The sequence below is a fragment of the Oreochromis niloticus genome, linkage group LG1, assembly GCF_001858045.2.
Source record: "Oreochromis niloticus isolate F11D_XX linkage group LG1, O_niloticus_UMD_NMBU, whole genome shotgun sequence".
Taxonomy (NCBI): domain Eukaryota; kingdom Metazoa; phylum Chordata; class Actinopteri; order Cichliformes; family Cichlidae; genus Oreochromis; species Oreochromis niloticus.
In genome coordinates this window covers 10,842,707-10,864,798 of record NC_031965.2, presented here as the reverse complement: position 1 = coordinate 10,864,798, position 22,092 = coordinate 10,842,707, and the positions used below count along the sequence as shown (strand labels likewise).

Sequence of the window (22,092 nt, the reverse complement as noted above, 5' to 3'; positions counted from 1 at the left end):
CTTGTTTGAGGCTGTCATTATCTTTACTTGGTGAAGAGTGAGAGACGGCTGGGTTGTTTTTTGGGTTTTTTTCTCCACCACTTTTAGAACAAGAACCCTAATCGCAGGGAAAAGGCAGCCAGTGTTTTTCTAAATGGTGTAAAATAGTTTTGGCTGGCCACTGGAGCTCAAACAATACTGTATTTTTGTAGGGTAAGGCAAGGCCTCATCACTCAGCTGACCTAAATCCATCTTTCCAGATGCAAATGAATAAAAAATAAACCCAAAAAACCCCAAAACATTCCTGAAATGTCCAAGAAGTTACCCTCCAAATATCCTATACAAGGTGTCGTGCTGATGTCTGTGACTTTAACGAGAGATTGGATTTCATAGACAGATATCCAAATTTGGGCAACAGTACCTTTTTTTTTTTATTTTTTATTGAGTGTAAATGTAAACAAGCTAAAATTGAGCCTGACAATCTGTTTATTTCCCATCCAAAGTACTGGAGCATGCTACAAATTCAGCAGCAGTTCTTCAGAGCAATACTCTGTATACACAGAACCCATAAATACGGAGCTGAAGCTAAAGTTTCTTGAGTGTTTATATACAGAAAGTGTATACAGACAATGTCATTTTTCTTTGGGGGTGGGTCAGAATCTTCTATATCAGATGTCGGCTTTTATATAATCACAGAAGTCGGTGAACTCTTTGATACGTAAACAAATTCTGAAAGCCAAATTAGCGGTTAGTCCACATGCTGTGACAGATAAATATGCCGGCAGCCGCTTTCCATTCCATCGCAATTTCTCCAGTAATAACACACCGTTTGAGCGCAGCACTTGCCATGCGCCTTTTCTATATTTTCAGCCTTGCCCTCCAGTCCGTTTCCCCCCGACCTGCAAACAAATGGAAATGTCATACGGACTAACATTCTTTCCATATGGTTTTGTTTCGCCTGCTTGCCAGGCAAATGGAAAGCAGATCTCACGAGGTCCGACCGCAGATTGTTCCTCCGAAAAGGAGGAGGAGGAAAAAAGAAAAACACACACACGCACTCTAAATGAAATCACAAACATTTCTGTGGCTTGGCTGTGGAATGCGACGACAGAAGTGCTTCAGCAGCATCGTTAGTTATGAGGGGGGGTCGGGTTAGTCCGGAGCTGTTTTACTGTGAAATAAAAGTCCGACGGTTTTCCTGTGTAACAGGCCACGAGATGACTTTGTCTCTGTCACGACAAAGTGTCTCTCCTTGCAGAAATGCAGTCCAATCATTCATTTTAATGCCAATGATTGGCAGGAAAGCCGCTGATGGTGAACGTTAAGTGTGTGACACTATGTTCTGCTCCCACTGCCCTTGCATTAGACAGCTATGTGTAGATCTGCATGTGTAGTCCCTCCCTCTTTGTCAGCTTTGTGAGTGTAGTAGAAGTGTTGTATTGTGGTTCCTTGTCACACCAAGAGTCTTTTTTTTTTTTTTTTGTTACGTTGTTGTTATTTTGTTTTTTCTTTTTTTTGTTTCCTCCCTTTCTTTCGTTCCACTGTCATTTCCATTTCAACTCCTCTCCTCAACCCGTTCCTTTTGGGCACCTCTGCACAATATTTCTCCCACCCGACCCCGACATGCTACGGCTGTCTCCCTCCCGGTCTCCCTGCTCTCGTCCCGCCATCCCTCCCTCCCTACCCCTCCCAACCCAAAGTCGTAGCCCTGCCCTCTTTCCCTCCCCCTTCACTGACTCCTAACACTACTGACCATGTAACACCAGGCTCCAGAGGTGTAGGCAGTCCAGCAGGGCCTACCCCCTCGGCCCCCCGAGACGTCGTGGCTTCGCTGGTGTCCACTCGCTTCATCAAGCTGACCTGGCGTCAACCAGCCGAGCCACACGGAGACGAGTTGACCTACTCCATTTTCTACAGCCAGGAGGGCACGAGCAGGTAGAACGCACACTTTCCTGGAGGGGGTACTAATACACACACACGACTGCTGGCATCAGCACATTGCTGAAGTACACACATTTCCATGCAGGAGGCTCAGACCACTGAAAATATCTGATTCAAGAAGTTCGGTCACTTAAAACAAAACCTCCTTTTTAAACAAATATAAACCCAAAAACAAATGTTCAAATACCGTGCTCGCTTCCCCCCCCCCAAATAGTTCTGTGGTAAATTCCTCCCAGCTTCACAGGCTGAGGATTTACTGACTGAGAATAAAATTTAAGAAGCTGAGAGGATTTTCCCAAAGTCTTCTTTTTTATGTCTTCTCTGTAACATGACTGTAAGCAAGTTTCAGAAGTCACCCAGCTCAGCGGTGTTTTACACTTAGAACCAGGGATGCAAAAGCAAACCTTTAATAAACAGGATCTGCAAATGCGTGGAGTATACCGATAAATCGGCGAGGTTGTAAACTAGGTCTCCCGGTCCTGCTGTCAGCAGGTGAGCTGGTTAGTTTATAGACCAGTGCCAGCATTAATTTAGCAATCATGCCAGTTTCTGCTCTAGTTTCTTTCTCTCCTCTGCTCTCTGTTTTTGTGTGTGGAGCAGTGATACAGACGTGCATATGGAGCAGAGTAAAGGAGGTGCATAAAGATAAAGTTAGTGCAATAAGGGTTCCGAATGTTAATCCATCAAGATGTTTTGTTTCATTTTTAAGCTGCTGTCCAGCATGCTCCTGTTACTGCGGATTTCATATTTTCCATTCCCACTTTTTAAAAAAACAAAACAAAAGAATAATGTGGCAGTGTGGAAAGGCCACTGGGACTCCTTCCACATAGCAAGAGAGCATGTGACGAAGAGGGACATGCAGATTCAGAGGGAGAGTAGCTGTGGGTAAGTGGTAGAGAGGCACGTGTACTGAGTTACATCTCAGCCATTGTAAGGTACAAAAAGGATTATTTTGATGGAAAATGCATTTAATATGAAAGTTTTTCAGAATGGAGGGTTTGGGTTTTTTTTGGAAGTTAATGGATGCCAACTAATGGATTAAAAAAAATAAGAAGGAGGCTTACTAATAATGACACTTATTTTTAAGAATAAGAAGTCCTCTATTAATAAACTTTATTATCAAAGCCAATGTTACAAAGTGCCTCCGAGAAATACAGGAAAAAATTTAAAAAAGTCTCGACCAAAAGATTAAAAACAATTTAGATAGTGATTAACAAAGACCACGCAGGACTCGAGTGCAACGTCATAGTAATACGTTACAATCCGATTCCACTTTAAATACTAATGTAAAAAAGCCTAAAACTTATATAATATACATATAAAATCCAAAAATCTAATTGAGGCTTTTATACATTGATTTAAAAGAAAGACACTGATGAACTCTGAGTTCCCCCCGCAGGTCAGCCCTCGATTGCCTCTTTTTTTTGTGCTAACGTACTGGGATCAATGCGCACCTGTGTTTGGCACCAAGATATTAGGCGCTCTAAATGCCACTTCACTTTGTTTCTTGCAAACCAGCATTAACTTTCTGGGTAATTTGAGGTCCGAATGATTAACTGTTCTGTTACCTGTCTGCGTGCGACCCCCCACCCCCCCATCAGGGAGCGAGTCGTGAATACCAGTCGTCCAGGGGAGATGCAGGTCACCATCCAGAACCTCATGCCAGACACCAAATATCGCTTCAGGGTTGTGGCCCACAATAGCAACGGCCAGGGCGAGAGCTCTGCAGCGCTCAAAGTGGCCACCCAAGCTGAAGGTAACACTCTTTCTCACTTACTCCACACACACACACACACACATTTATATGTGCTCGGTAAACAGGACACATAAACACAAAGCCACACTCGAGCCAGTTTGTCGGAAGCGTGCTCACACTGCTCACACTGATGCAAACAGGATGCACTCAAAGGAAGCACACAAGAGGCAAATAAACATTCGCACAAACAAATATTCACTCATATGCAGCATACGCTCACTTCAAACAGAGACATCCCATATTCCCCGCACACATGGGCACACACAGAGAAGGCTGTTTAGTGCTGTTCGTTAAGGCAGACCACCCAAGAGCAGACCAGAGAAACACTGCATTTTCTTCTTATAAGCCACTACTTGTTTACTCCTCATCATTTACTTGAATCCTCCGTGTGTTTGGCTCGAAACATGCCTACCTGAGTGAGGAATGCTGGAAATTAGTATTCCAGATTCCAACACTCTCCTCTTCCAGTCTACTGAGAAACTCATTAGGATGTTTTGAATAGAGGACACATAAGCACGACTGTAGGAAGGAGGAGCAAAGTGGTTCCCTTCCTCTCCTCTCTCTTTGTGTTTGAGTGTGTAAACCTCTCTGTGGCTGCTGCTCCAAAATCACTTGAAAGTACTGTGAAGGGGATTTCCCAGCACACTGTCAGACTGTGGACAACCCTCTCCTCTCGACTAAGCTACAGCTCAGTCACTGTCACTTTGTAGGTCAGCTGCTGTTTCTCTACTTGTGTCCTTGGTTGGAGGGCGGACGAATCAACACACAAAAGCACACATGCTACATCTTAATGCCCGGCAGCAGGAGCACAGCCACCCAGGGGGATAGCAGTGAGGGCGGGCTGTAGCTGTGCCGTATATCTCTGTCGCGTGTGTGCGCCTTTAATGTAAGAACATGCTACGAACTGGAGCTTAAACTGTTGACCTGCATCCGAGTGCCAAGCATGTGCAAACCACACTCCCTCTGTATCACTTCTCTTTAGAGACGGGCTTTACACACCTGCGTGCACACACACACACACACACACACACACACACACAGTCTCTCACCCTTCTAACATCTGTGCACGCTGACAAATGGGAGCTTCTTTCTTCTGGCAGGAACACCTGCAGCTAATGTCTACAAGATGTATCCAGAGCAGACGTATAGCTCCGTGTCTGACAGCAGGCACTTTAACCTCAGAGTCACTGTTTGATTTGAAATCCAATGGGCCACAGTACAGACACAACAAGTAACGTCCATGTATATACGTAGACACAGTGTAGTCACAGATTATTAGAACAATGATACACATGTTGTTATGATACCTGTGTCTTTGAGCACGCTGCACATTACATGACATATTTAGTTTGAGGTTCCTGTCTGCTTTCATTTATGTTTGCACCAGATAACCAGTGCAGTTCTGTTTCTCCATAGCCTCCTGCACCACTGAGTTATGTAGGAGATCAGCTCCCGCTGCAAAATTAACTCAGCGCTAATTGTAAAAGTGGACTACATCCCATATTCATCTAGTATACCAGCATATTATGAAGCCAGGATACAGACACATATAAATATACATTCTGTTTCTGCTGCCTTAATTTACTATTCAAGTGCAATACAATAAACAGGCTACCACAGTCAAAGGTAGCAGGATCCCAGCAGTGACAGGATATTAGATGCATACTGATGTTTTTGTTGAAACTTCCGCTTTTGTCCTGGGACTAGGAAGAAAATCAGCACGCTGGCAGCCCAGTCCGGAGGGGGACAATTTGGCCTCAGTGTTAGCGCTGGGAAATGTGACTGTGAGGTAGCCAAGAATATGTCTTAGGTGGTAAGAACTAGGAATTGCTAAATTAGTTTCTTTCTCCCAGATGAGACACAACAAAAATGAAGAACTGTTCAAGATAAGAGAACAAAATGGTCGCACTTGCTGCTTTTCTAATTTCTGTCCACCTGTGATATTTCGTCACCAGTCCAAGTACCCGGCCCGGCTCCTAACCTGCAGGCGGTGTCCAACACGCCGACCTCCGTTTTTCTCAGCTGGGACAAACCCCTCACTGGCAATGGAGAGATCCTCTCGTACAAGTTGTACTACACGGACAAGAGCGTCGGCAAAGAGCAGGTAGGGCGTGAACCACACTCCAGGGACAAACTCGCGCTGCTCGAGCGCCTATCGAAGACTGATTTTATTTTGAATTCAAAGGTTTTCAGGTAGCAAAGACATAAACAGGTGTCCAAAACGTTTTGGTTTTTTTTTACCCAGCCCAAACTTTTTTTTTCTTTTTTTTTTTGCCTTAAATTGCAGCTCATGTTTTAAAATGAAGCTACAAAGTGCTTCACAATAGATTTTAAAAACCAATGAATTAAAAACACATGAATCAGAAAAATAAGTAGAAAATTAAAGTAAAATTGAGGATTGTTTTTTATTATTATTTAATTCTAAACAAGATTGTCCTGAAACATATGTCACACCACTTGCTTTGCAATGTCGTCTTTGTGTTTTGCTTTTCTTTTATCGGTGATAAATTGCTTAAATCACCTGAAATAAGCCCAGACTTTAAACAGATGCAGCGTGCGCTCACTGCTCACAGTTTACCCTGTGAGCGAGGTATAGTGTGTGTAGCTGATTCCATGATTTTGCAGGGCCCATTAGATAAAATGCGTACGACTGATTGGTTTCTCATACAAATTGTGATGAGGTAAGAATCCCTAATCATTTGCCAAGACCCTTTGTGCTGATTTTTGGCGGCGTTCTTAATGATTCATCGTCTCACAGAAACAGCAGGGCATTGTGCTAAAAGAAAGCAGATATGATTCACTAGGTGCTTCTCTGCAGGACTAACTCTGTCACAAGAGTGGAATCGAGCTGCTTAGATATTGAGTCAACCCCAGCAGTAGCAGTGTGCAAGCCAGTGAGGCATTAAAAAGCCTTTAATATGATAATGGATGAAACGTCAGCCGGTGCACTGAGTAATGATGCCTCAGCTCCCTGGAGGAGAGAGCCAGAGATGAGGTGAAAAAGGGGGAGAGATGAAGAAGTAGTTGTAAAGGAGAGGTGAAGGAAGCGGACTGAAGGGAGATGAAGTTAGAGAGAGACACAGTGCTGAACGGATATTAAATATTGAAAGGGCAGAGGGAAGTCGGGGACAACATATGACGCGCCTTCGAGGGTGACGTGGCCAGAGGTAATCACCTGACCCAAGTTCAGAGGTCGAGGAATGGACCGCTCTGGAAGCAAGATTAGAGTTTCCTCCAAGTGCCTTTTTTTTTTTTTTCTTTGCCCAAAATGTCACAACCAAAGAGCTGCATGCAAATAGGCTTGAAGTAATTGGGCATGTGTCAGCGTGCCCAATTTGTAAAGCAAAGCAAGTCAAAATCACAGAAGGCACAAATTGCGTCTCTGCGGAAGACGACATTTTCACACCGAATTACAAACAGAAATGTTAGCGTGATGAAACGATGAAGGCTGGCGTCACATTGTGAAGCTACTGGAACGGTCCTAAATGTCTGCATTTATCAGACTGCTGTTGGCTGTGAAATACTATAAAAATGCTACACTGGAGTGCTATCAGTGTTTTTGTCTTTTTCTGCAGGTAATCATAAACGTTTCCTTTTCATACAAGCTTCACGTATTCGGTTTTTGTTTTTCCCGTTGTTCGTAAATATCGAGATGTCGGTGAGCAGCCGTGAAAGTAGAGGCGTGTTTGCTTTTTAAGCAAGGGGAGTCGCACGATTCTCAATTCACTGACAAGTTCCGTTCCTCTCCTTCCCTCCCTTTCTCGTTCAGGATATTGACATAGATGGCCAGTCGTACAGCATGGCGGGGCTGAAGAAGAACACGGAGTACAGTTTCCGCGTGGTGGCCAACAACAGGCACGGTTCTGGCGTCTCCACTGAGGACGTCGTCGTTCGCACTCTGTCTGACGGTTAGTGGACTGATGAAGTGTAAATGTACCAACACTAATTTGACTCCTCTTTTATTGTAACACCACTGAAATGGTAACTGGAAATGTTCCTATATAGTTCCTTTCTACTCTTCTTGAGCACTCAAAACACTTTGCTTAACATGTCTCGCTCAACAGTTTTTAAATTTTTTTTTATTTTTAAGTACTTTTCTGCCTTAATTTCACACACATTCACACTCAAACTCTTTGGGAACAACTCAAGGTTCAGTACATTGCCCGAGGATATTTGGCATGCAGACTGGAGCAGCCAGTAATCAAACATTACTGCTCTACCTCCTGAGCTACAACCACCACGAAAGCATTTAAAAAGTTGGGGTATAAAGAGTATTGTAACTGTAAGATAAATCTGGCGAGGCAAATGTGTCAGCACACACTGTTTCCTTGCTGTAAAGCAGCTAATATGGATGTAGCGAAGGAGGACAAAGGAGGGTTGGTGTGACACAGGATGCTAACGATAAGGTGACTTGAAGGTAGAAAAGGGAGCGGCTGAAAGAAGGAAGACAACCCCGGGTTCCACATTATGTCCAACCAACAATCCAAAACTTGAGGTTCTCAGTTAATAGGGCTATCTTTATAACGTTGTTTTGTCCAAATAATTAATAACTTGATTGTTTGAGCTCTGCCAAAATGTAGATTTCTATGTTTTCTTTAGTTTCACACTAACAAACTGTCTGTATTTTCATTTTTCCACAGTACCAAGTGCCCCGCCTCAAAACCTGACCATCGAGGTCCAGAACTCAAAGGTGAGGTTTATTTGTCTCGACTGAAGGGCGCGTCGACAGACCTTTTAACTTGTTTAGGTTTCTCTGTTGCCTTATTGAGGACTTTAAGCTGCAGGTACACCTAAACTGCCTGCAAACTGTTTGTTGTACAGCGATTGTGTTTATGTGTTTGCTTCAGCAAATCCGCCTTCACCCGCCCGCTCGTTCGTTCACTCGCACACACAAGCAGCTGAACAGATACATAGCCCGCAGGCCAGTGCACCGTTGTTGCTGTGTTATTAGCTGCGTCAGATCCTTGTAGCCCCAGCTGGTTAAGAGGGCGTGTGAACCCTCATCGATCTTCTCGTCGGCAGGAGACTCGCCTGTCAGAAGGTTTTATCCTCAGTATCACTCCATCCGTACAGAAACTGGCATGGGAGCCTACAGCTCAAATCTGATAGGATACAGGAAGATGCGGGTTCACTAAAACTGATACTCAGGTAGGATTTATAGGTCGAATGAAGTTTAGACGTCTAGTTGAAACCCGACATAACACAACTCATAATGAATGTAAGTTGGAAAAGTTAACTTTTCAACCAATATTGGTTCATTAAGTGCAAACGGTTAGAAGTGTGATCACTTACCAGTTTCCAATTCACCCTCGGTAACAGAGATCTCACTTTCTCACTCACCTTTTTTTTCTTTTTTTTTTGTTAGCAGGCTAATAGGCAACGTGATAAAAAGATTTACTTGTTTAAAAGCGAGATCTCATTTTATCTAGATTCAATTTTCTCTCTGGAGCAGAGATAACTGGATCAATTTCTTTTTTTCCCCCACAGCTCAGCCAACAAGTCCTGGCATCCTCTCAGTCTTTTTAAGTTTCATTGTTAAATCCTGTTTATTTCAGCCGAAACATGCCGCAGTTCTCGCGTGACGCGCTTTATTTGATAAGGCTGCTGAGGTGGCTGCTGGCTGCACAACACGCCCCTGATTAAAACAGGAAACGGGCCTCGGCTGCCCATCATCTCAGGCATTTGATCTTCAAACAGAGAGCTGTAGGCCTATTTATTGTACTTTCCCACCCGAGTGAGGGATTAATTTTTACAAAAGATGTTTCTCACTCATGACATGTGAGACAGCAATTTGCAAAAAGTAAAAAAGAAGAGATAGGGAAAACCTCAGGGCGTGTGCACTGACTACAAAAACGGCAACCGGCACTTTTGGCCCTTTGCTGGTCGATGCTTAGCCCAAGTGAGGGAAAACACTGACAGACAATCCTATCACACACTCCCAGCCTGAGTTAGAGCTAGCCACCCATGCTGAGGGATCCTCTGCTGAGATTTGTAGAGAGAAAATGCTCTCATGCTAATTTTAAGAGTAAAATGAAGCGGGCTCAGTCTGTGGAAGAGACATGAATAGTTTGCTGAGAGGATAGTGTGCGTGAGGCCAGCTGTCCCTCCTCACTTTGGCTCAGACCAAGTGGTTTAAGGCTGTGAAACAAACATCTGACAGATTTCTTTTTTTTCTTTAAGTGTCATTCAGTAATTCATCTCATTTTCTCTTTTTGTTGTCATCGTCTTTCACTTTGAGCGTAAACAAGCCATTAAAAGAATAATTACAGTACAAGTATTTAGATACAAACCATTTATGCAATTAGTTCTGTACACCCAACCAAACGCAAGTGGAAAAGAGCTAATTAACATTCATTTCATTTGTGGTCTCCTCTTTGGGTCCTGTCAAGCAGAACGGTGCATCTTTCACCTACAAGGCAACCTGATTATCGTGTTTTTCTGATCTATGTTCTCTGTTTTTTGGGGGGGTTTTGTTGTTGTTGTTTTTTTTGCTTTTGGCATCTGCCTCTTCACCTTCCCCTGTGAGTTTACAAAAGTCAATTAAACAGGTTTTTTGTGATTAGCGCGAGGAAGGTAGAAACGCAACAGACATGACGAGCCGGGGCCGATAGTGTAATAAGAAAAATGGAAATAATTGAACACACTTCACACAAATTTAATTTGTGCAATTCCCTCGACTCTGCTGGGGAGGAGCGCGCGCGTGCCCTGTGCGTGTACTCGGGCTTTTGTGCATCAGTGTGACAGTGGGGAAGCGTTAATTAACTCTTCTCCCACGCTGAGCCACCCCCCACCTATCTCTTTAAACACACACAGGCACACAAAAACTCAGCAGCACACATCCCAAAAGAGTGCAGCGTGGGCCCGCCAGCAGAGCGTCTTGCCTTCATCTCTCTGCCTCGGTGTCTCTGCAGGCTTAACCTGACCACACACCTCGCTTATCATCACAACTTTTATTATTCATAGTCATCTCTTCCTAATGCATCTGTTTGCGCTGCGTCTCTCGCGCTCACGGGGGTGTTTGCTCTATGTGGGTCTCCCTCTCGTTTGGACCGCGGTGAACCCGCAGGGTTCTGTTAACACAAAGGTCCACGCCAAGGTGCATGGGAAGGTGCGATGCCGCCTGCTAAACTGTGAGGTCACCTTTACAGCTACAGGCTCCAAAAGCACGTGCTAAACATGACATTCTGTTTCATTTACACCTTTCCCCGTCTCAGAGCATCATGCTTCGGTGGCAGCCCCCGCCCCTGAGCGGCCAGAACGGGAAGATCACCGGCTACAAGATACGATACCGGAAAGGATCCCGCAGGAGCGAATCTGAAACCACTGAAGGCACCCAGCTTTACAAGCTCTTGGATGGTAATGGACTTTTTGAATAAATCCATCCTCTTCCCTCAGACCAGTGGACGTGCTTATGAATGTATTGCATTTATTACCATGTGTACAGGTTGAGTTTAGCTATGAACTTGACCTCCAGTTACATTCAGTGAGTGTTCAGATGTGGGAAGAGAGCCACCATAGTTCACATCTGCTAGTAAAATGTTTCTTGTATGTACTTGGCCTTTTAACCCAGTTTGAAAACAAAGTTTCCAAACCACCCTGGATACGCAGGTTCAGAACTGGGTTTGAAAGACGGACCATTTAAAGCTATACACGCCCTGCAGCTACGAAAAGTCATCCCATCACCAGATAAAAAAGTGCAAAGACAAGTTGGAGAGGAGACGTGAACAGTTTTCTTAACAGGCAGTGCTGTGAGCAAAAGACTTTGCTGTACAGTTATGGACACACGCATCCCTGTGGACGTCTGCAGGGTGTTTTTAGAGCTGTCCACAAAAACAATGACACTGTGATGGTTTCGTGCCCTCGTCTAAAAGCCCAAAAGTGATACAGATGCATAGATTTACATATCGAATCTGATTTTAAAATGATAGATCCACAAAGAACTCCCCTTTTTGACATTTTCACTGAGCCCTAAGCTCAAACTTTTATGCTATCAGACTCCATGTCATCTCTATATTTTAGTATCTTTATCTGATGCGTCTTGGAAAGTGTGAGCCGTGTCTGATGGGGTGCAGGATTTTTTTTAATTTTTTTTAAATAAATCTCTTATCTTGAGCCTGAAGATGCGTATCAGATGATTCATGGGATTAGTCAGACTAACTGCGGGCCTGTTTATTTACTCAACATCCACACATCGGTTTCTAAACCCATTGCAATTGAGTTACACATCCTACTGTACCCTAACATTACCCACCGCTATCAGCAAAATATGCACAATATCACCAGAGAGGCACGGCAGCGGTGATTAATATTAGATGTCGTCTCAGCAACTTTCAAGTGGCCCGGCTTCATGCTGTGTGCTGCATCAAAGAGAATATACACTTAAAAGTTGATTTTTGGAGAACATTCTGTGGGGGGGAACACAGGGGTGTTTGTTGGTTCAGAAGCGTTTAGAAGAAGATGTTGTAGCCTCGGAGGCACGGATGGTTAGGCAGTCTTCAGAAGCTACCCCCAAGGGCGGCCCAGAATAGTGGGTACAGAGCGAAGAGAGTACAGGATTAGCATGTAGCGTGCAAATGGGACAATACGGCGATGATGAAAAATTTTGCAGCAAATTAATACAGCAACACATCATTTGTCAGCAGGCGTTCCCCTCTTCTCTGAATACCAAAGCTGGCACCCAGCGGTGTTGCAGCTCACTCTAAGGGAGATATAGCTTTAAAATATGAATTAATACGGACTACCATTTTCTTTTTAAACTTCTGCTCTTAGTGTCTCTCGTTTTGTGCTACTTTTTATCAGACACTCTCTTTTTAACTTGTTTTAAAGGCAAGTGCTGCGTTTTTATTTAAATCCCATCAAATCGTACTCATCAGATGTGAAAATAAAATTTAATCACTTTAATATAGATTGGGCGAGTTATGGATTTTCTCCTTAAGCCGTGGAGAGACGTATCAGGTATCTGCTTTAAAATATTTGTGTTTTCAAATTTGAAAGCCCAACTGACCCAGCCAATCAGAGCACACCAGTAAATCGTAAAGTAAAACCAGGACTGAGAGAGGTTTTAATGGAGGAGTTGACTTGGGGGGTCATTTTGGCCACAGCTCTATTTAAATACTCCAGCTGTGAACCTCAGGCTGATGTGTTGGTGTTGCCCGTCCAGGTCTCGAGCATGGAACGGAGTACTCCTTCCGAGTGTCAGCCATGACGGTAAATGGCACGGGACCGGCCACCGAGTGGATGACGGCAGAGACGTTTGAGAGCGACTTGGATGGTAACGTCAGCTGTTTTACTAAACCGGAAGCTGTCACTTGGTTTTGAGCAATTATTTATTTTAGCATTTATTTTTCCTCCTCATCTGAAGTTTTTCCTGCTTCTCGCCCATCAGAGTCCCGCGTTCCGGACCAGCCTAGCTCGCTGCACGTCCGGCCGCTGGTCAACAGCATCGTGGTGAGCTGGACGCCGCCGGAGAACCAGGACATTATGGTGCGCGGTTACGCGATCGGCTACGGCATCGGCAGTCCACACGCGCAAACCATCAAGGTGGACTACAAGCAGCGCTACTTCACTATCGAGAACCTCGGTAAGAACAGTCTTTTTGTTCTTCACATGTGTTTCTTTCAGCTTTTTGTATAGATGTGTGCACATTCGTCTCCCCAAAATAGTTACACATAAGGATCAAATACGTGTCAAATCATTATCGGACAAAATGTTAATGTGATCTATTTGATGTGATACTTTATACACTAAGTTTAATTAATGGTTTGTGTATTATAAGCAAACACACAGGCAGACGCACAAACACTGAATTAATTCATCTGTACCCCACAGTGAGTGTTTAGAGAATTAATAAGATCCTCTCCACCACACGCCTGAGCTGCTAATTATACAGATTGGCCTAATGGGCACACAATAATTAAAGGTCATGATATTTGAATAAAATATTTGGTGATTTTAGCGCTCGCTGTCATCAAACCAGTTTTACCTCATTAAAATGTTCTGCTTGTTCTTTTGCATGAGGGCCATTTCTCTGCATGTGATCAATGCAGCCTTTGGGAAACTCACACAAACTGTATTTGACTGTAAAACCTACGTGATGAAATTAAAGTTAATTCCTTTTAAACCTCAGGAAGCTCTGCTCTGATAGAAGCACCGTTCAAGAAACATTTGATTTTTTTGTTCTTCTAAGTATATAATGCGCATCACACTCTATCATCACACTCTGCCATAGCTGATCACTGTCTAAATGCTGTAGTAAGGGGGCCTAGAAGATGGATAGAAAAAAGAGACACAGGGAGGAATTTTTCACCCATTTCTTCATATTTTTCTTCCAGTGAGGCTTTCTGAAGGTCTTTCAGAGTTTTTATTTGGACATTAATTTATTTTCAGTCATTTTCAGTCCAATCCCTTGAACCTGACCATTTTCAGAGTTTTGTCTGTTAAGCCACTTAACACTGACTTATGAATCATTCAAGCATACAAAAGGCACCTTAACTAAAGGAATGGATCAGCGTTGTGTCTACACATAGCAGATGACTTGGCGAAGAACAAATTTTAAATTGTATCTTTAGGCACTTTGCTACTTAGTAGAATCTGTGAAAAATGCCAAAGATAACACAGTTTGACAGACTTTAAATGGTATTGTTGACCCAACAATGTGATTCCCAAAGGACTATTAGGTGAATATTAGCTGGTGTGAAGTGTGTCCCTAAAACAGAAAACATTTGAAAAAAACTGGACTAGTTGGGTCAAAAGAAGCGGCAGGCCCAGAAATCCACCTACAGCAGATGAATATGTCTGTGAAGGTTCTCAGTCATCCAGGTCATCATAGTCTAAGGAGCTTGGAAAGAAAAGCGTCTGGACTTTTCACCTCTGAAAAGAGGTTCTGAAGAAGCTTCTCGGATTAGAGGTTAAATGTCTTCATGCAACTTAAAGAAGTCCAGACACGTTTCTTTCCAAGCTCCTTAGACTACAGCAGATGAACTGTATCTGAATCATGTTTTAAGAGATCAAATCCACCAAAGACCCACCAAACATAGACCTGGCCTTTCAGCTGGTCCTTCTAGTGTAAGAAGAAAAATGTAAAGAGATGAGGGTTGGCTCAAGACTTTTACACAGTACTGTATATATGCATAATTGAGGTCTTTATTATAATGGCTGTAATAGGACTGACTGTATTCAAATACTCGCTCTGCTAATATTGCAATCTCAAGCTGAGCGTCTCAAGAGTTTTGGTTGATGAGATGGCTGCATCAATTTATTCCCCCCCACCCCATCCTTCTCTTTCTCTCACAGACCCCAGCTCCCACTACGTGATCACACTAAAAGCCTTCAATAACGTGGGTGAAGGCATTCCTGTGTACGAGAGCGCCGTCACCAGAGCACAGTCAGGTAGGAACCAGACACATCCACATGTCGAATGGCTTTTCTTATTTGAAACGATAGTGGATTTCTTACATTTTGAAGCGCTCAGAGGCAACATTTGAAGTGGTCACATTTAGTCTCTTCATCTTGTTGTTCTTCAGATCACATGTAATGTGAGCGGTGCTCCTTGCACTGTGTGGCTGTAAAAAAAAAAATAATAATAATAATTCTGAGTTACACGTACTCGCGCTCTCTAATCCAGCGTCATTATCAGACAAAATGTGTCTCGACTTCAAATTACCAGACAGATAATGGGTCATCGGGGAGTCTCACTGCTCTAATTAACTCTCTTCATCATGGCCCCCAGAATACTTAAGTCTCTTTTTAATCAAGTGAGCAAACCCCTTAATTTTTTTATCCCAGACTATGAGTCCTGATGTGAGAGTGATGATGGATATTTTAACCAGGATGAATGGGCAGAAGCTTTACTTGAGTTTTTTTTTTTTTAAGTAAAGAAAAAAAAAAACCCCTTCATCAGGCAAAAGAAGAATATTTTATGCAGCGACAAGTTTGTATGAAGTCTTTCATAACCGACTTCAAAAGAACCTCATCACAAATGTTCATTATGCAATGTTAGCGTAATGGGATTTTGGCAGACATCAGCACTGACCTGAAATATCCAGCATCAGTCGAACTTTGAGACGCAGTTTTCTCTGTGCTGCAGACTAAAAACAGCCGCAGAATATGGACAGTCCTGTTAGGCTGCCAGCCACACAATTAAAAGTAGGACTTAAGTCCCAATCCAGTGTGCTTGACAAATGATCTTAAAGCGTGAGGCACTGCCAGTTAGACTGCATGTTCGTGGAGTTCACACAGATTATGTGACAGTGTCAGAAGACAGCCAGCCCATGCACCCTGGGGTGTCCCAGAATGTGGGCTGCACCCGCCTCCTTTTCTCAACCAGCCTCCCACCTCTCCGCTCAGCCTTGATCACTCCAGTTTGTCTCTGCTGCAGCACTATTGCACCAACCAATTGAGGAGGGGTGGGATGCTGGATGACATGAATCACGTCAACGTGCGTCGAGGGGGGGTGGCAGCCGGAGTGCGCGCACACACTCGCACGCTGTCATACTGTACCCTTCTCTCTATGAAGCTCTCGCTTCCTCACATCCTCTCACATACACACTCACATACAGAGCTGCGCACACGCAGACCCCCTGTGGTGGCTTTGGCAACCCTTCGTCAGATCCAAACGTTTCCTCTCAAAGCAGAACCAAAGCCCACCACCATCGTCTGCTGCTGCTGAATCCTCGGGGGCGCGTTCCCTTCCTGCCAGTTTGTTCAAGTCGGGATTAAAAAGACAAGCTGACCTACATAGTACTTTTACTTTTGAAAAAAACTGAGGAAAACTTGGTGAACTTTGGTTGAGAAAGTGCTAGGCTGAATACTTTATAATAATACGACACTTAACTGAAAAGCAGGAAATGAAATATTTCACCTCTATTTGGAAAAGATTTTTTTTTTTCACAAGGGCAAGTCAGCCTTTTCTCCTTCACAATATTGAACGCTGTATTCTTCCAGCCTGGGCAAAGAAATGTAGCTTGCATGCCACTCCAAAACCTCAGTGCCTCTCCGCAGCCGCATGAATGCTTGGCGCTTCATCACGCACACACAAACTCTGTGACTCAGTCTTGGGCGTATAATGAGGGCAGCTATGTACAGAGGCGTCAAATGGAGCGAGGCGGAGAGTAGAGGGCCAACAAGTGGACTGAGGAGGAGTGTCATCACGGGTGACAGACCAGCTTTTTCTCCAGTCACAGCTAAACCAAGGACAGAGCTGTGAGCAGTGAATTCACTGGCCACAAGGTCATCTTAAAGTGTTTATCATTCAGCATGATGGCCAGCAGCTGCATGTTGGAGCCTTAGTTTGAACCCCACTCAACATTTAAAAAGATACTAATATTACACTATGGAAGCTTTTACTTAATTACCTCTCATTGGTTAAGTACTAATAATTGTGCACACTGGAGAGACAGTACTATTATGATATTGTTAGTATTCAAGTATTTGTGTTTTTTTACTGAATTATCTATGCATTTCTCCAAAATGTACCACACATACACTCACCGGACACTCGTTTGGTACATCACGCTTGTAATGGTTAGACCCTCTTTCCCTTCAAAACTGCTCTAATTCTTGTTGACACGCATTTGACAAGGTGCTGGAACCACCATAGTCTACCATGTATCATATTAACATGATGGCATCACACAGTTGCCAATCTGCTGTTCCCCCACCTTTATGACAAATTCTGACCCATCTGTCTGAATGTCGCAGCAGCCGTCAAGGCTCATAAACCTCATGACGTTTTTTCCAGTCCCCTATTGTCCAAATTTTGTGAGGCTATGAGAATTGTTACCTAAGTTTCCTGTTCTTAGTGGAAGGAATGTGTGGTCCTCACTGCTGTGGCCCATCTGCTTTAAGGTTCAATAAGCTGTGTGTTCAGAGATGCTCTTCTGCATACCCTGGTTGTAATCAGTGCTAGGAGTACTGTTACTGCTGCCTTTCTATCAGCTCTCAACTCTCCTCTGATCTCTGTAAACCCTAAAGATTGGCTGTGTGGAGAAAATCCCAGCAGATCAGCAGTTTCTGAAATACTCTGGACAAGCCCGTCTGGCATCATGGGGAGGGGGGGTGTTACCCATTCTGATGTTCAATTTGAACTTCAGCAGGCTCTCTTTATCTTGTCTACATACCTAAAGGCATCGAGTTGCTGCCATGTGATTGACTGTTTAGATATTTTCATCAGCAAGCAGTTGAGCAGGTGTACCTATTGAAGTGGCTGGTGAGTTTATATCCTAGTATAAAATGACCCATATTAAGTAAAGACACCAAACACAAAGCTTTGATTGAAAGAGGGACTGCAACTGAAAGTAGGGAGCAACCAACCTCTCCCTCTCGCAACAAGCTTTCCACCTTTGAGCCGCACAACAAAAGCAGCAACATGACACAAACCCTCAACCACAGCCACCATTTGTTAGTGTCTCTCCCCTCTTCTGTGCCTCCAGGCTTCCTTAAATCCTCAATTTTCCTTCTTCAGTTTTCAAGAACATAATGCGCCTTCTCAACGCCACTCTGAGAAGATATTCCAGGGCACTCGGTGTCCCATCTGTTCATCCACTTTGCTTTAAAATGTTGTAAAAGCTCTATGATGTAAACATCTGTAAATGCATTTTGACTCTTTCTTTGAAATGACTGGGTTGACATTAATATGTAACTTTTGGCAGCGGGATTACGGGTGTCTTCTTTCACTCCGGTTTTCCATTTACTGTAATCTTTTCTTAATGAATAGAGTATCTCTTCCTCTCTTTCCGTAGTGCTACAGTTGATAGAGCAGCACATACTGTACTGTAGCTTCTGTAGATTGGTCTTATTGTAGAGGTCAGTGTCTGTTTTTCTAATAGAATCTTCTCTCTCCTTCTTTTCACCCTTCCCAATCCCATCCCTGTTGCACTTAACCATCCACCTCCACCTCCTACCCCTCCTCCTCCCCCGCCATCGTCCTGCATTTTTAACGCATTAACCTTATTTCTTCCTCTGCGTCCCTCCCCACGTCCTGTTTTGGCTCCACTGTCTGATCCACCACGCTTCTCGTTCCGTTTTAATTTGCTCATTTTAATTTTTTGTGCGCATGCATGTTGGGTTTTATGGCCTGATGTCCTGACCCTGTAGACCCCGATGTTGACCTGTACGACCTCTTACATGCTCCATACACCCCAGTACCAGACCCTCTCCCCATGATGCCGCCGGTGGGCGTTCAGGCGTCGGTGCTGAGCCACGACACCATCAAGGTGACCTGGGCCGACAACTCGCTGCCCAAGAGCCAAAAGGTTACAGATAACCGCTACTACACAGTGCGATGGAAGACCAACATCCCTGCCAACACTAAAGTGAAGGTAAGAGATTCTTCTTTCGCATGATTGCATTCAGTTTATCGGATTTACATTTCGACATCAGTTTTCTAACCAAAGCAGGTTTAGTTAGACTTTTATTGTTTGTTTGTTTTAATCTTTGGAGCTCATTCAGCTGTTTCAGGTTCAGTTCGACGCTTTCAAATTCAAGTAACACGTTTAGCACGGAGAACAAGTCAAATCAGATCGCTGTGTCCAAACATTAGTGATGCAGCTTAATTTACGATTTCAGTTTATTTCTGTGCATCCCTTCAGGGCCCACACTTTCCAGAGAGATGTATTGATGCACTGAAAATAAAAAGTAGTGGGCATATATAATTAAGTATTCCCACAGCAGCTCCCAAGCTCAGGGGCAGCATGGTATTTGTACCAGTGTGATGATCTGTTTTCATTCAACCTTTGAAGGGCTATAAAGAGAAATTGATGCTCTGCTCTGCACTTTTATGATAATCAGAACTCAGAACATGATTGGTCGTCCTGCTCGTTAGTGTCTTACATAAAGTTAGCTTTTTTTTTTAACAGCTGGATACTGACTAGAAGTCTTTGTTTTATCAATGGCTGGAGTAAACAGTCCTTTAGCAGCTACTTTGTCGAGCAGAAGAGCAGCTGGTGCGTTTGTTTACAGTGCAGCCTCACACACTCATGTTCCTTTCATAAAAAAGCCTGTCAGCAATTGGCTTTCCCGCATCTTTCCACAAGCAGCTACAATCCTTTCTGCGCTGGATGAAAATACAAAAAGTTGGTCAGTTACTTCCCTATGAAGTCAGACGTGTGCAACTCCATCGCTCCTTTCAGTTTTAAAAAAGCTGATTCATTGAGATATTAGTTTGAGTTAGCAATAGCTTAACTTAGAATGACTCAGAAGAGCGATCAGCAAAGGGCGAGGGTGAAAGCAAACACTGGATCATATGATGCTGCATTTCCTGTAAAATTTAAATCGAGCTGCCTTGAAACTGTTAGTTTCAAGGCAGATCCCGAAACTAACAGACACTGGCACAGAATTGGATTATTCAATTAATCGTTTGAATGGCACCCTTTGAATGAGTTGAAACAGTTCAAGGACCGGCAGGATTGCAAACGTAAATGGCCAAACAAATAGGCATGAACATGAGAAATGAAAATGGGGGAGTAACAATGTCGAGAGATGTATACAAAGATAGTGAGTGATTGTACTTGAACAGCTCAGCTAAACTAAACTTCATTTGAGGAATTTAAACAAGCAGATTTTCCTGTGTTAAAAAAAAATTGTTTTGGTTTGTTACAAAATCCTAACAATAGTTCTTCATCAGTGAAGAACACCACACGAGAATCTTACATTTATTTACTGGGATTAGTGTCCCAACAGATGCAAATCAAGAGGCACTCTCTCTGAAGAGTTAAAATATTTGTAGTGACTGAGAGCCGAGCCTTGAACAGGCTGTTTGAGATTCCGATTCCAATTCCTGAGCTGCAGCTCAATTATGATGATTACTTATCTCCAAATAATAGAGCGCAGCGGATGTGCGTGTGTGTGTGTGGTCCTTGTTTCATGCATGTGTGCAAACCTGTGACCGAGCAGAGCTCAGATAAAGGCCCGCGTTTACCGATAAATTATTCAACAAGGACGAGGCGAACTGAGAACTAGAAAAAGAGGGCGTAGATCTGACAGTGCATTCTCCATACCGCCACCTCGAAAGGTGTATGCACAAACGTACGCAGACTCTGTATCGGGGTCTTGCACCGGATGCTGGCACCCAATGTTTTTTGTTTGAGGCTTCCATTAAACTGCAAAGGTTTATTGTCACTCAAAGTGAAATGAAGGGATAATTTGAGAGATGCTGTGTTACACAGCAGATTCATTAACACTATGTAAATCCACAACAGTACAGATACATGGAGTACTGCTCAGCTTGCTGCCATGAATGGATGCTTAAAACGGTTTGTGTCACTGAGGCTCATCCCCAAAATCTAATATATTATGTTGTCTATTAGAGAAGCTCTGAAACTTTATAGTGCATCGTGTATGTAAACATAGCTGTACTCAAGAGGTATAGCCAGCTGTAAAGCCTTCACCTTAATGCCTCCCTTAGTGCAAGTCCACAGACACGCTGGTACATTATTGAAGGGATGACTGCTCTCTAACAGGCTGCATGGTTCTAAAGAACAGGGTGTTTTCATTTCCTATCCTACTGCCCTCTGTTTGACAGCCCCCAATGGAGAGCTGCACTTCTGCCATAGCACGCAACATTATAGACAGGACACTGGAGAACCTGACTCTCTGCTGCTACGACTACTTTTTTTCTCATGCCAGTTGATCCCAGTGGAGCTTGAGATAAATGTTGCATAACTTCAGATTCTAAATAGTTCACTAGCGCTTAATAACGTATACAGATGTTTTGTAAATGATGCACTCTCTTTGTGGCACTGTGCACTCAGTCCATTGCAAAAGTCTTGAAATAAAACCCCACTTCATGAAGGTTTTAATGTTCAGGATATTAGTTGATGGTTAAAATGTTAATTTATTTTTAAATTGACAGTTTTTTGGGGGGTTTTTTGGCTTTTGTTGTTTACCTACCATTTACTCTCAATGATGTAAATAGGCCCTGTTTTGGCTGTAACTGTGAGGTTGAATTAATACCTCTTCAGAACAGCTGCAACAAAAACCCAAACATTATAAACACGGAAATTATTGCAGGACTGTTTCATCAGACCTTACTCATTTTAGCTAGGCGTACCTAATAAAGTGAAAACTGAGTCTATTTCGTATAAACATGATTGAAACCATCAAAAGATGGAAGGGATGTGGTTCCAAACAGTGGATAGTGCACGTAATGCCTCGTGAATGTGAATCCTTCACACTGGTAATTTATTTTAGAACTAAAACAGGTCTTACTGATCTGTGGAGCTGGTTTTATACTTGAAGGAGCATTTAAATGATTCTCAAACGCTGCCTTGCTTCAGCTTCTCAGTCGTGAATGTTTTTGTTCTCTCTGAGATTGAAACTTGACGTGTTTAGGGTTTGGATTGTTAGTCAGGAAAACCAAGACATCTGCAGGTGTTATTCAGTTAGTAAAAATCACACAGCTTTATTCTTTTCCCTGCCAG

General features: G+C 43.3%; 1 protein-coding gene across 11 annotated transcripts in view; it reads left to right on the top strand.

The window, feature by feature from the left end:
• neo1a (neogenin 1a) overlaps positions 1-22,092 on the top strand; it is a 153,052-nt gene that overhangs the window by 118,102 nt on the left and 12,858 nt on the right. For 8 of the 11 annotated variants that reach the window (XM_005455680.4, XM_019353948.2, XM_019353932.2 and 5 more), the window contains exons 8-17: positions 1,680-1,914; positions 3,522-3,676; positions 5,632-5,780; positions 7,446-7,584; positions 8,317-8,366; positions 10,891-11,032; positions 12,837-12,947; positions 13,062-13,256; positions 14,969-15,064; positions 18,770-18,993. In XM_005455680.4, coding sequence (XP_005455737.2) covers positions 1,680-1,914; positions 3,522-3,676; positions 5,632-5,780; positions 7,446-7,584; positions 8,317-8,366; positions 10,891-11,032; positions 12,837-12,947; positions 13,062-13,256; positions 14,969-15,064; positions 18,770-18,993 — 1,496 coding nt within the window. The remainder of the gene's footprint in view (positions 1-1,679; positions 1,915-3,521; positions 3,677-5,631; positions 5,781-7,445; positions 7,585-8,316; positions 8,367-10,890; positions 11,033-12,836; positions 12,948-13,061; positions 13,257-14,968; positions 15,065-18,769; positions 18,994-22,092) is intronic. The other 3 variants (XM_019353991.2, XM_005455690.4, XM_019354028.2) reach the window with 3 other exon arrangements.